Below are 15236 nucleotides of genomic sequence, written 5' to 3'. Positions count from 1 at the left end.
CCACATATTTTGTTTCCTTTTTTACTCAAAAACTAAAGTGTTTAAAAATATGGCAACCACACAGGAATTATACCTAACCAAAATACAGTTTCTAAGGCAATTATTAAATTTGTTGAAAATTCACTTTTAACAAAGATTAGGCTTAAAACCTACTTGTTGAAACTAGATCCTTCTTTAAAGTAACTTCCCTTAGGTTCCAGATTTTAAAGGTTCTTTCACTAGAAGCTAAACTTGGATTAGATCTAAAACATACCTGTTAATACTGAACCCTTCTTTAAAGTGTTCCCCTCAGGCCCTAAACTTTAGAGTTTTTTCACTAGAAATTAAACTTGGATTAGGTATAAAACCTACCTGTTGGTACTGGACCCTTCTTTAAAGTGATTCTCTCAGGTTCCAGATTTTAATTAAGAGTTCTTTCACTAGAAGCTAAACTTGAATTAGGTTTAAAATCCACTTATTCATACCAAACCATTCTTTAAAGCATTCCCCTCAGGTTCTAAACTTTAGCATTATTTTACTAGAAGTTAAACTTGGATTAGGTTTAAAACCTACTTGTTTATATTGGAACCTTCTTTCAAACGTTCTCCTACAGCCCCAGACTTTACAGCTCTCTCACTACCAGCTAAATCAACTAAGCTCATTTTGGACACCTTTTCACCTGTAACCTGAAAAACAAATTCCAGTATTAAAAATTCGTAAACTTTGAGAGAAAAAACAACAACACTGTGTAAACATAAACCTATTATTTTCAATTTCAGATTTAAACACTGATGAAAGAATAAACAAAACACAAGGGAGGGAATGCTTTTGCTATACTTATAACTTATAATACAATACTGATATTACAACATTTTCTATGATATGTCTTTTCTAATATAAGTCAGTACAGGTGTTTTAGAGAAGTACAAATTTTGAATGAGTGACCTTTCCTACTTGTCAGTTATCTTTTGAAATGATTGATTTTTATCCTTTTCTTATTTCACTATGTAAAGAAAACATAAATGTGATTTCATTATCATTACAACAGAATACACATTTCAAAACTAGTAAAATAAAAGAAGGCCTAATTCTTCCTCAATGTTTTAAATAAACATACCCCAGACTGGACATCGGTCAGAGAACAGGTTAAAGTGATGTTAAACACAGCATGAGATCGACTAGATTCACTGTTCATGTTAGTAGCAGCCACTGTCCTGGACTTGTTTCCTTCTGTCATCAAACAACTGATGTCCTAGGGTTGTAAAATACATCTGAATTATTGAACTAAAATTTGAATTGGCACAAAATCCCCAAAGGTTAGTAGTGAAAATATTAAAACTGTAACATTCATACACAAAAATATGATTTGATATCAACCATAATGCTCTTTGACATTTTATGTCCTCGGATTTGACTTAATACATAAATACCAAATACCACTTCATTATATATATTTTGTAAAAATATATTTCAAGAGACACTATCTTTTCAAAAAAATTATAGTCAAAATATTTTCTAGTATTTCTTATTTATTATCAGTATAGTTAACAGAAACTGAAGTCAATTAAACTATATTTCTGAAACAAAAAACATTTTTATCACTGACCACAGCAAGATAAACAAGATTAATGTAAAACATTACAAAATGTGATTCATTCACAGATTATAGAAAATAACAACATTGATTTTTTTTCTTAATTTAGATTTAGACTCCTATAACCATTGCTGTTGTCCAAATTACTTTCTACTGTATCAGTGTTGTAATGCAGCTTTGAACTTTTGGGCAGGCAAATTTAGGGCTTCAAGAAAATATGTGTGTGATGCGTAGAAAACTCATCAAATTACTAAATATATGTTGCAAGTATTAGGCAACTCTAAACAGTCTAAACATTTAACAATTGTTTGCTCTTGAAGGATGAAATAAAAAAGCTTGTTTTATTTCTCAGATTCTTAAGTATGTATTACTTTCCTCAAAAGATTCAGTAGGACTAACAAATTATGAGGTCTGTTTTTAACAGAGTGAAACAATATTATTCAATATGTAAACATAATCAAAATAATTGCAGTGTGGACAAAAAACACCACCTTTATGGGGCATCAAACATTAGTAAAAAATATCTGAAGAATCAAAAGTTCTGTGCAAAGAACTAAAAATATTCCAAACTGAGAAAACATAGCATTATATACAAAGTTCTGCAACACTATTATTGTTAGAGCACATACAATACCTACATTACTGTTGGTAATTTTGGCTGGAAAAAAAGGAGAGCGTATTCTCTGAGTATCACATAACTCATCAGTGACCTACAACAATAGGTAACTAGCATGAAAAAACTTAGATGCTTCCTCCAGCAACTTTATAGGTTAAACTTAGACATATTTTTATGCATGAAATTTCAGAAAAATGTAAATGAGCCTTATGAATCCACTTTACTAAATACTAAAAAAATATAGGGTAAGACTGCATACTTCCCCTATCCACTTCTGTCAGGCTGTCCCTGTTTACTTTAATAGAAAACCCAATTTAAAAAATAACGTAACTTACTCTTGTACCTGTGAAACACTTACATTATACAACAAAATAGGAAAACAACTTCACATATTAAGATTCAAAGACAAACTAAAACAACACTAGATTCTTTACAAATACTTCAATGTGGATATTTTAACAGTAAATAAAAATACACAGTCAAACGTTTATAGCTGAAAGCTAATTCATAATAGAAAACTAAAGATACATAACTATACAGACAATAGTACAAGATAACCCCTTCGTTTGGGTATCACAGAAAAATAAATACCTACAAAACCTAGTGAAGCAAAAACTTCTTCTCTTGAGATTCATAAACATATAACAATTATTCTGTTCTAAGGAAATACACAGCACTCCCACTGTAGATAGACAGTACAGATATAGAATTACATGTATTGAATATATTCTGAAAGTACTGCATGACCATGCTCCACAGAAATTTCACTACCTCCTCTAGATAGTGCGAGAGATTTTTGTAACATGTTATTCATATAAATCATCCTACAAAAATCCCTCTCTCTTGTTCAAAAAGAAGGGGTCACAGTGCAGTTCCAATCGACTTTTCTAACTTCTCCCAGAGCCTTCAGTCACATGAACTTGCTATTCTAACTATTACATCTACTAACATTAGTTATCCTGTGTTGGTAGTTACCACAAGATATCATATTTCTCAGTGAAACCTAGTATGAGAGTTTGAAAGTAAAAGTCAGTTAAATACACTCTTTGTTTTTTAATGTATTCAGTGAACTTATGCCTACCATGTGATTAAAAAATTTGTTGGAGGAATAAATATAACTTGTACACCTGGAACCAATTTGTTTCTCTGCATCTGGCATGTCATACAGCCACACTCAGTATTCTTTCTTTTTTATCATAACTTCCCTTCTGTTACAATAGCAGTCTTTCCGAGCTCTTGATGCACAAACGTGTTTGCATCAGCCAAAAACCTTAACCACATCAAATATTTTTTTGCAGAGATTGTGGTACATCTTCTCTATGTGAGACAGGGTAGACCAAACATCAGATCTACGAGAAGCTCCATTTCTTGACCAAACACAAATGCATAAAAGGACAAAAACGAGCTGATCTTTTTATTTTCAAGATGATGCCATCATAACATACAACAATTATTCATCCTAGTAGGTTCCATGGTAAGTAAAACCTATTGCAAACATCTATTCTATAATTTCTACTAAGCTAGCTGCAGCAGAGACTGAGAACCAGATCTTTATGGTTTACAACACAATAGAAAACACATTTCTTCATTCATAGCTAACTGTACGAGTTCTCCAGGCTTCCTCCACGTGCACAATATTTCCTTAATATGAACTGGATATACTTCATTTTACTTCTTGGCAAGGGGTGTAAAATCAACCATTGGTGTAAAAGGTAGATCCAGGTCATTCATTAACCCTTACTAGAGCTTCTGAAGCATTCATTGAGGTAATCAACCATTAATACAATCACCTACAATGTGGCTTGGCATCACTACAGAAGAAATGGTTTAACTCTCACAGTATCCAGAGTCAGGACATTCAATGAATGTAGCAATTGTGGCAGATAATCCATCTGCATTTATTTGTTGTGGGTCTATCTTCATAAACATTGTCATTTTAACCTTTTCATCAAAATATTTTCTGTAAAGTTCTACAACACACTTAAAACAGCTGGTACTCATTTTTACCTTTGTTCCAACTGATCAACTCATCTAATAAAGGTGTGTTTTATAATTTTCACAATATCCCACTTCCCAATCTAACTTACAATATACACATTGGAGGCATATGTGTGCAGTCACTTCGAAGTACCTTTACCATCAAAACCTAAAGAAAGTACAGGAATATCGATGCATAATTTACGATGACTATTTTTCATCATGACCATACAATTATACACAAGATATTATCACTTGTAGAGGAAGCAGTTCATCTGTTCTTTTCGTATAAACCATCCAAACAAGAGAAGAACACACTAGTTGCCTAATAAATGTGTCTTATAGTTTAGTTAGCAATGATAAGTTTTTAATTTGAGTGCAACAATTCAAAACTAATACATGAAATCTTTTACAAACTGGTCTTAGAATTTTAAGCAGCATACAAATATTGTAACAAAAAACATGAAACCTGAAAACATGCACAACAAAAAAAATCTTCCTTTATCTTAACTCATTTTACAAATGCCACTTCCCCGCACAAAACTAGTTCTCACCTGGAAAGATGAGACTGCTAAAGTAGACAGTCCATCCACATATGGACCAAGAATATTGTGTTCTCTCACTTTTAGATGTTGTCTGGTTCTAAAATACAAAACTGATATTTATAACAACAATACTAAGGAAGCTAAATTAATATAAGTGATTGTTACTTTACTATTAACTACATACAACAATTCTACCCTTAAGTTAAAGGTTTTCCTAGTTGTTTAAATCTGTGGTATGCCCCCTCCAGGGTCATGGATAGTGAATATGAGAATGCACATTAATAATTATATCTGAAAGTACAAATTTAGAAGTGTTTTAGAAACTTCCCATGCAAATATTACTAGTAGCAACAATTATTTTGTACAATATACACACAACCAGGTTATAAAAAATGAGGGGGGCAACAAAAGGGGGTGAACTGTAAAATGATTATAATTATTATTTATTAGGGATCCTCTTCTCACAACCACATTCTCTGCTAATAAATGTTAGATATTAAATAATGTTTTTGGAGTTGGACACACTGGCTTGGGTAGCTCTGGTGGTTATAATTAACATGGGTCTCAGTTAAGAAACACATTATTATTATTATTTTAACTCGGTGCAAAATCGTGTTGGCTATTGTTCGATACAGCAGGACACTTACCTTATTGCAAAGTTAACATATTTTGCAACACTTAATATGGGCTACACTTTTGAGACTTTAAGCCGAATACAGAAGCTTTTTAACTATTCCCATTAGTATGATGGTAAATATGAGAGTAAAAATTGATACATAATGAGTAAAACTACAATTTTTTAATATAGTAAAAATTTTAATGAACCACCATAATAATATTCTACGTGTTTTTATATATTTTAATATCAAATGGCTTAATGTAAGTTACTGTTAATTTGAATAGTTCATTGTTAAATGAAGTTCTATGAGGCCTTTTTTTAAATTCCAAAGGTCATTGTGCAAGCCAAATAACATCTAAATTCTAAGGATTCTATTTATACCAGTCATTTATGAAACAGTGACTTGTATAGTATATAATACTATATGTGAAATAGGATTACAGGTGTGAAAATCAAGTCTAATAATAAACAGTAACTGTCTTATTCCTCAAGAGGCTAAAACAATTCACTAGAAGAAAATGCATATGATAGCCTTGTAATATTAGCATTTACACTAGGTTTAATTAAGTTTTTGTATTGAATAAAAAGGTTCATAAATATTTGATTAGAATAGATAAAATGTATTTGAAAAGCTATGCATGCTATTTTTATGGAACCTCAAAATGAGCCAGTTAAGAGTAAAGTATTCAAAAACATGTATAGTCTCACTGTGATGATTTTACACACTTGCTACTCTACTTTGGCATTATACCTCACAAAATAACATATCTATAAAAAGAGAATAAATACTCTTTAGGGTCCAAGAGGTCATGGACTTTTTCATTGTAAATCTCCATGTATGAAACTTCTACTTTATAGGAAAGACTAGGATTGGTGTTAGAAGCTATCCTTCCAAACAGATCGTCACAGAGGCGAGGAATTAGACCTCTGTTTTCTTCCAAACCCATCATGGTGTATGATTTCCCAGACCCTAAGAATACAGATAATGTATGATTTCAAGACTTACAAGAAATACACAATGTGTACATTCAGAACTAGGACAGCTTATGTACCTAATGCAAGAATAATGCTTAACCAATTTAATAATGAAATCTTCTAAAGCATCATTTTAACTCACTCTGTCAACAAGATCAATCTTTCCAGAACAAATATTGCTAAATACTTAATAAACAGTACAAAGCAAAGTGAGTGGTAGTGAATGTTAGAGTTGTACACACTTGAGAAATAATGTACTGGATCTTTTGAAATATCATTATAACAGTGCCATTTGTAACAAGTAAGGTTCCAATTCTAGAATTCCATTATGTTAATAAGTCTTCCAAAATCCCAGGATTTGCTGAATGTATTAACTTTTCTTTTATGGTTGGATGGGTGTCACTGACATACCTTTAATTATTTTTCCCCTACAATGACGATAATGAACCAAACTGAACAAAAATTTTTCACCAACATGACTTCTTAATTAACCTTCCATTAAAAGCTAACAGAAAGCTGCCTGTATTCAAGTTTAATTGTTTATGCTCTGACTGAGCAATGGTGACATATATAGAAAAGATGTCTGATTTAACAGTTTTAATAATAAATCTATCTGTGTAGTTAATGAAAGTTTCAAACAATCCCTTCTGTCTAAATTATTTTTTAATTACAGAAATTAGGCAAAAAAAGCAGATAACTTAATTAGTTTTGATTAACACCAAACAAAACATAGAAAAACAAAAGATATATAATCTTGGCCCCAATCCTGGGATTTCAACCATTATAATCCCAAATTCCTGGCATTCAATAAAAGCTTTGTAATTAAGAGAACAATAACAAAAATTTATAATTGCATAATGTTTTCCACTGAAAATTACCAAACCTCTTATTGTAATAACTTCTTCACCAGCACCCTACTTAAATACAATAAAATCACAATCAAACACTTCAAATTTTTATTACGTTTAGTGTTCGTGAGAAAGTTAACATAAGGAATCAATGGTACAGTTTTCAAACAAAATCAATTTACTATCATGCAGTGCAGTTGAGGTAACTACAGGTTGAGCAACATGGTTTCTTACAACAAACTGAATCATGGGTTGAACTTTTGATAGAAGTCCCCTAACATGGAAAGGATTAACATTTCTTTTAATAAGGGAGTAACTAAACATTAAAATATAGACAAAATAGTTGGTCAGTAAATACAATTTATTAAGAACAGGGTGTGACCCACACAAAGGACTATACCTTTTATGGTTGTAAACATTTTTTAGGAATGTGCCTTCTTCTTAATAAATCTTATTTACAATGTAACTGTTTTAATGTTCCATATACCTTTAACATCTTACCTATTTATTCATTAACTAACAGAACAATGCAATTACATTTTACTTCTGTTTGTAAAAGATGTGCAAACACATGTACACTAACTGTTCATTTACTTATGGGCAGATATAATTACAACAGTTAAATATCTATAAAACCCAAAACAGCACAAACTTTGAATAAATTATATTAAAGACATAATTAACAAGACAAGCATGTTAAAAACAGGAGAGTATTCAAGTTCATAATGTTTAGTGAGAACCTAAGACTAATTATGAATCTGAAAGAGACTTGTATAATTTCATAAATTATTGTATCGTGAGGTTAAATGTACAGTTATGACAGAAAGTCCCAAGTGGTTTTTTGCTCATAACTTAAAAAGTATCACAAGTAGGCTAATACAAGTATGATATATTATAACAGTTAAACATAATATTATAAATATCATACTAGCATCTACATAACTTTTTATGTAAATTAAACGACAAAGAAACTGTTAAAAAACAAATAACCAAAAATAAGAGAGGCAGAAAGTGTTCATACAATTCAGAACGTGTGAAAAAACTGATATTCCCGTAAAAATTTTGTTTAGTTTGGTGAATAAACTACATTATACCATTCCATAACTAGACACTGGGTTCATAATTATTTGAATTTAGCCAGCAAAAAATGTACTTCTGGCAATTTAGTGCCATCTCTGTCATTATCTGCTTGGTAATAAAGGCAAACAGGAAACAACTGTCCAATGATTTAAAAAAAAACAAATTATTGTAAAATACAAGTCTCGTGTGTCTCTTTCCGGTATTGCTACACAACTTAATGTGGCAAAATCTACTGTTCAAAGTATAATTGCCAAGTTTAAGCTTACAGGATCAACTGCTAACCTCCCTCGTTCCAGACGCCCCACCAAAATTCCAGAGAGAACCAAGAGGAAGGTTTTCAGAGAAGTTAGGAGGTACCCTCGTTTAACATGTAATGACATACAAAAACTGGTAATGGAAACTGGGATTGATGTAAGCACCTCTACAGTTACGAACATGTTATGCTCTTCTGGGTTCAAAACATGCCGTCCTCGTAGAACTCCATATTTAAAGCCTGTTCATTTAGAAGCACGATTGAGGTATGCAAGAAAGCATGTAGATAACTCCTTCACCTATTGGAAGAGTATTCTTTGGTCAGATGAGACTAACATCGAGCTTTTCGGCCACAATGATGTTCGCTATATTTTCCGTAAGAAGGAGGAATGAAATCTTCCAAAGAACACCATCCCTACAGTTAAACATGGAGGTGGCTTGATCATGCTATGGGGTTCCTTCAGCTCTTCTGGTGTAGGCAGGCTTCACTGCATCAACAGAATCATGAAAAAAGAAAAGTACATTAATATATTAGGCACTTGTATCAAGAATGATACACAGAATTTGTGGCTTGGGTGTCGTTGGATCTTCCAGCACTACAATGACCCTAAATACACATCAAAATATGTGCAATCCTTGTGGCAGAGGAACCATATAAGCGTTCTGGAGTGGCCATCGCTGTCACCTGATCTCAACCCAATTGAAAACGTTTACATGAGTTGAAGACCAGGGTTCATCAGCATCATTCAAAAAACTTGCAAGAGTTGGAGGCCATCTGTAAAAAAGAATGGAAGAAAATACCAGTTGAGTACTGTCAAACGATCATGGAGGGCTATGAGGAGAGATTGTGCCAAGTAATTTACCTGACCATTAAAGTAGATGCACGAACACTTTCTGCTTCTCCTATGTTTGGTTACTTATTTATAAACAGTTTATTTGCCGTACAATTGTGGTAGTATAATATTCATAATATACTACACTTTCATTATCCTAATCATGATACTTTTTAAGTTATGAAGAAAAACTACTCACGATGCAGAGGTATAAACACTTTCTGCCGTAACTGTAATTTCCAAATAATTAATGGAAGCACTTTTGTATATTCTTACCTGTCTGACCATAGGCAAATATACATGCATTGTAGCCCTGAAATGCATTGTGAAGGATGTCTGAGCCTAAATGCTGGTAAACATCTCTTTGGTTGGCATAACAAGGGTCAGTGTCTTTATACGACCAGAAGCAATGGTCAAAGGCAAATGTCTGAAGATGAGAAGGGAGAAAAAAAAAACATTATAAAAATATAAACTTATTGTTATGATAAAAAAAGCAAAAAAACAAACATTGTAAAAAATCTCAGCCAGAAAGAAAAACTCTTTAAAATGTTAAAACAAAAATATATAAAAATTCACATAACCTTAAGTCATGCTGTGAAAATATCAGCTCTTATTATTTTACGATTGGAAAACAAAATCAAAAAATGAAAAATTTTCTTGGCTTTATTACAGTTACAGACTTTAACCTTATCGATACGAAAGTTCAAATTACATTATCGCCTACAAGAACTAGTCGAGTTTCTTGGTGTAACTTTCATCTAACTCACATCTTCATTTAGAAACAATGGTAAGCAGCCTAGATCCCATAACTAAATGCTCCCCAGTGGTACAACAGTATGACCGTGGCTTTAAAATGCTAGAATCCTAGTTTCGATACCTGTGGCGGGCCGATTATAGAAGGCCACTGTGTTGCTTTATGCTTAACTTCAAACAAAACAAACCACGACTAAATTATTTTAAAACGTATGTTAACAGTTTGTTTAAATATTGACCAATACATATATTTTCAAACATTATCACAAAAATAATGTGTGTTTTCTTATAATAAAGTTACATCGGGCTATCTGCTGAGCCGACAGAGAGAAATTCAACCCCTGATTTTAACGTTATAAATCCGTAGAAATACCACTGTAATAGCGAGGGGCAAAATAATAAATCTATTATTATATCAGCATGGTTTAACTAAATCTTTGACTAAATGTACATAAATGTGTGGTTTATAAATTAAATTCTATTTAAGTTCAGAAAGTTTCCAAAATTCCTGCATAATAACATTCTAGTTATACGTCTTTAAATACTTAACTGTCGCTTGCGAAATATTTACGAATCTTATTCAAAATGATTGTTTCAACACTTTTCCTTATCAAATTCAGTGGAAAAAATACATAATTTAAGTATTAAAACCCTAGATGTCGCCACATTACCCTTACCTTTATTTTCCTATGACTAATCGGAGATGGAAAAAGAGCCGAAGTCAACCATGAAACATTAAAAGGAAAAAAACAAAAACAATTAAGAACACAGTAAATTACTTCAAATAATACGAGATAAAATAGTATATGATGGAACATAGTTCATTTGAAGTCAGATAATTAACATTTTAACTTGTAAAAAAATTTTTACACAATAATCGAAATGGAATAAAATGACAGCTCTATCAAAATGAGTATATACTTAAGAAAACTGCTTCTTGAAACGATTTTGGGCATTGAAATTTAACATATAGGAGCAGAGTAAAATTAAACTAATGGCTACTAATATAAATATAAAATCATAAATAAGTTTTATGTAAATACTGGAATTTATGTCTATAATAAATGAAATGTATAAGGTGGGGTGGTAAAACTAGTCTACAGAAATACTAAATCTGAATTCATTTGAAAACCTACAATAAAAAATCCACGACCAGCTTTTTAGTTGCACGTCTTACTGAGGTTTGCATTGTTAGCTGTTAGACATTTATTCGAGGTACTACGATAATATATAAACAATCTCTGTTTACTCTTATGTTTATTTGCTGAAATATTACAATCAACTATGTTTAGCCAGAAATTATCCTCTAAAATATAACAAAAAGCAATCATGTTTAGCCGGAATTTATTCGTTGAAATATTAAAAGAATCAACCATATTTAGCCTGAATTTATTCACTGAAATATGAATCCATAAACCACGTTTAGCCGAAATTTATCCAATAAAATACGAACAATTAGTCACGTTTAACCGCGGTGTACCTGTTAAATTCATTCATTTTTATGGCTTTCATTACTATTATTAGCTGTTTAATAATCTATTTGACAATACAGCAAATTACACACTCAACCGTACGTGCTGATTATAATATCAAAATATCACAACTGGCGGCTCCGTTACGCCTCGAATCCCAATTCATAAGTGAACGAACGCCTTAAACTGTGTTGTTCTGTAGTCATAACCACAGAAATGAATCACTACTGCAGGGCGACAGACACCTGATAGTCTAGCGCAAATCCTGTTAAAACATACGCACAAACTAAGCAATGTTAGGCAAAAAACAAAAAAACGAGACAGGTATGCTGCATACTTGACAGCGAAATCTTATAAGTGGCATTCTCTCTGGTAATTACACGTTAAACCGAAATTCATATATGTTAGTTTAGATCAATTTTTACCGAATAACAAAATAATGTCCATCGAAAGGATGTATGGGCTAGTTTATTGTTATTTACGATGAGACTACACAAGTAACTAATACGTAGAAGAAATCGGTGTTTGTACTCGGTTTCATACATTTATTTAGCCAACTACAACAACTTAAAAAAACAACTCAAATTCTACTAACATTAGAAATTTATATTTCTACCTTTATCGTGTTTTTCTTCCATATCATACTTGTTTTAAAATAATGAATTTCGATTTATTATCATGTGCAAGGCAAGAAATGCACAATGTTTAAAACTCCATTGTCAAACGTATATACTAATACGAAGTTGTGTAGTTTAAACAGAAAGAACACATACAATGCCATCCTCTACTTCAACAGGCCCGGCATGGCCAGGTGGGTTAAGGCGTTCGACTCGTAATCTGAGGGTCATGGTTTCGAATCTCGGTTGCATCAAACATGCTCGCCCTTTCGGGCGTAAGGGCGTTATAATGTGAGGGTCAATCCCACTATTTGTTGGCAAAAGAGTAGCCCAAGAGTTGGTGGTGGGTGGTGATGACTCGCTGCCTTCCCTCTAGTCTTACACTGCAAAATTAGGGACGGCTAGTGCAAATAGCCCCCGAGTGACTTTGCGAGAAATTCAAAACAAACCAAACCAAGCTCTGTTAAGGTTTAACATCCAATCTGATGAAACCGAATTTGTGGGATTAGATGGTTTGCTATATTAATGTTAGAACAACAAAAAAGAAGCTTACCTTTCCTTAGTGTTTAGAAGGTTATTAAAAAAGTAAAGATGCTCACTGAGGCAGGTACCGCCACCTTACACACACGACTAGCGAATACCCTGGAGAAACCTGCTTCTTAGAGCTGGGAAACTATATCCTGTATTACTAAAAGGTATAATCTTTTGTTAAGGCCATGCCCTGTTCTTAATAAATTTTATTTACTGACCTGCCCCCCGCTAGTACAGCGGTATGTCTCCGGATTTATAACGCTAAAATCAGGGGTTCGATTCCCCTAGGTGGGCTGAGCAGATAGCCCGATGTGGCTTTGCTATAAGAAAACACACATAAACACACACATTTACTGACCAAGTAAGCGTTGTTTATATTTTAATGTTTAGTTTGTCTCTTATAAAAAGAAATATTAATTCTTTCCATGTCGAGGGACTTTATCAAAAGCTCAACTTGTTTTTCGACTGCTAAATAAATCGTAACCATGGTTCATTTTCTTGTGAGATTCGACCATCTCTATCGATAGGACTCGCGAATACCGTGGAGAAACCTGCTTGTTAGAACTGATAATATATCTGGAAAATAGAGTTTTTACTTCTTCAGTGCCTGGAAACTAGAGTAAATTCGACCACGCAAAACACTTTTAAGTTTTTTATTTTTGAATTTTGATGAATGTTGAAATAGTTTTTTGTTGGTGGGACGGTGATTCAAACCCAAGTCCCTCAAATAGTGAGTCAAACACCCTACGACCTGGCCATGCTGTACGACATAAATGAGAACCACAGAATCTAAAATTCTGAGTCTGGTGCGAAAGTAGTTGGAATGAATTCAGTTACACTTAGAAACTGCATATACTTCATATTAAATTGTCAACGTCTTGATAATTTTGTACAAAGGTTTTAAATGAAAAAAAGTAAAAATTTTAGTGTTAGAATATTTAAATAAATTAGCATTTGTGTACAAGAAATAGTCTGAGTAATACAGATGTTTTGAGCTAGTCACAATAAACTCTCAATTTCTTAGATAAAATGCGGTAGTGGCCACATAGGTTGCTCCATATAAGATCCACTTTCTTAGCTTTAACAAGTAGGTTTGTCTACGGTATTCGCGAGTCCTATCGATAGAGATGGTCGAATCTCACAACAAATTGAACTATGGTTACATTTTATTTAGCAGTCCCCAGACAAGTTGAACTTTTCATAAAGTCCCTTGATATGGAAAGGATAACATTTATTGTAATAAGAGACAAACTAAACGTTAAAATATAAACATCGCATAGTTGGTCAGTAAATAAGATTTATTTATGTATATAAATAAATACAAGCATTCGGTTTATTTGCATATTTTAGAATATCTAAATAAATTAACATTTGTGTACTTGTTTGTTTTGGAATTTCGCACAAAGCTACTCGAGGGCTATCTGTGCTAGCCGTCCCTAATTTAGCAGTGTAAGACTAGAGGGAAGGCAGCTAGTCATCACCACCCACCGCCAACTCTTGGGCTCCTCTTTTACCAACGAATAATGGGATTGACCGTCACATTATACGCCCCCACGGCTGGGAGGGCGAGCATGTTTAGCGCGACGCGAGCGCGAACCCGCGACCCTCAGATTATGAGTCGCACGCCTTACGCGCTTGGCCATGCCAGGCCCTTTTTGTGTACTAAAAATAGTCTAAAGTACTACTAAAGTCTACTAAAAGTAATACAGATTTTTCTGAGCTAGTCACAGTATCGGACTTGAAATGTGATGTTATATATGGGGTCATGGGCCGCTCGTGTTCAACAATAAAGCCAGAGCACACGAACCGTTCGTCTTCAACGCTGAGCGTTAGTTTTGTAGTTGCGATTAGCGTCTGCTTCACGTACTTCGCTATGAACGTTCTCATCTGGCTGAACACTCATTGGCTGTACCGAGGTTGTAAAATTAAAATGGCTACCAAACTCGATCCATCGGTCACATTGCTTATCCATACTTGGGAGCTAGAGCTCAGTTGTTTAGTCGAAATTGGTCTAACCAGTTCTAGCAGTTTGTGACATAGACATACAGACAACCATGTTTTATATGAGTGTTTCATGATGATGAGAAACCCACTAGAGGTAAAAAAAAATGTGTTCTTAAGACATCAGGCATCTTTGTTAACCTGAAGGTGAAGATCGAAATGTTCTTTATACTTTATTTTAATTAAAGTTTTAATATCCATACTACCCATCTTTAGAATACGGGTGTTTGTAAGAAATAGTTCGTTTGACATAAAAGAAAAAGCAGGAAATAATTCAATTAATTAACCCTTTTTGTAGTAATAATAAATATACATAATAAACATGTTTATGTGAAATCAAATGAATTTCAAACTTAAATTGAAAAATCTCCCATTATCGTATTCTTTCTTTAATTACCACATTAAAATTATTTTACTTTCAGCCGTTTCTTCACCTGACAAAGATTATTAAGCGACGCTCGATTTTTCGTGATTAAGAACTTATGGGGTTTAAGCTTTATGGATCAGAACGTTCGCGGGTATGGTTTTTACTGCATTGCACAAA

General features: G+C 33.0%; 1 protein-coding gene across 4 annotated transcripts in view; it reads right to left on the bottom strand.

The window, feature by feature from the left end:
- LOC143240693 (kinesin-like protein KIF13A) overlaps positions 1-15236 on the bottom strand; it is a 140413-nt gene that overhangs the window by 64344 nt on the left and 60833 nt on the right. For all 4 annotated transcript variants that reach the window (XM_076483553.1, XM_076483554.1, XM_076483556.1 and 1 more), the window contains exons 3-8: positions 10749-10764; positions 9595-9745; positions 6120-6300; positions 4721-4808; positions 1097-1231; positions 553-665 (exon numbers count right to left, since the gene is read on the bottom strand). In XM_076483553.1, the coding sequence (XP_076339668.1) occupies positions 553-665; positions 1097-1231; positions 4721-4808; positions 6120-6300; positions 9595-9745; positions 10749-10764 (684 nt within the window). The remainder of the gene's footprint in view (positions 1-552; positions 666-1096; positions 1232-4720; positions 4809-6119; positions 6301-9594; positions 9746-10748; positions 10765-15236) is intronic.

This window comes from Tachypleus tridentatus, chromosome 13 (genome assembly GCF_004210375.1).
Source record: "Tachypleus tridentatus isolate NWPU-2018 chromosome 13, ASM421037v1, whole genome shotgun sequence".
Taxonomy (NCBI): Eukaryota; Metazoa; Arthropoda; class Merostomata; order Xiphosura; family Limulidae; genus Tachypleus; species Tachypleus tridentatus.
Note: the sequence above shows the minus strand (reverse complement) of the source record. Positions and strands in the feature narration are given on the sequence as shown.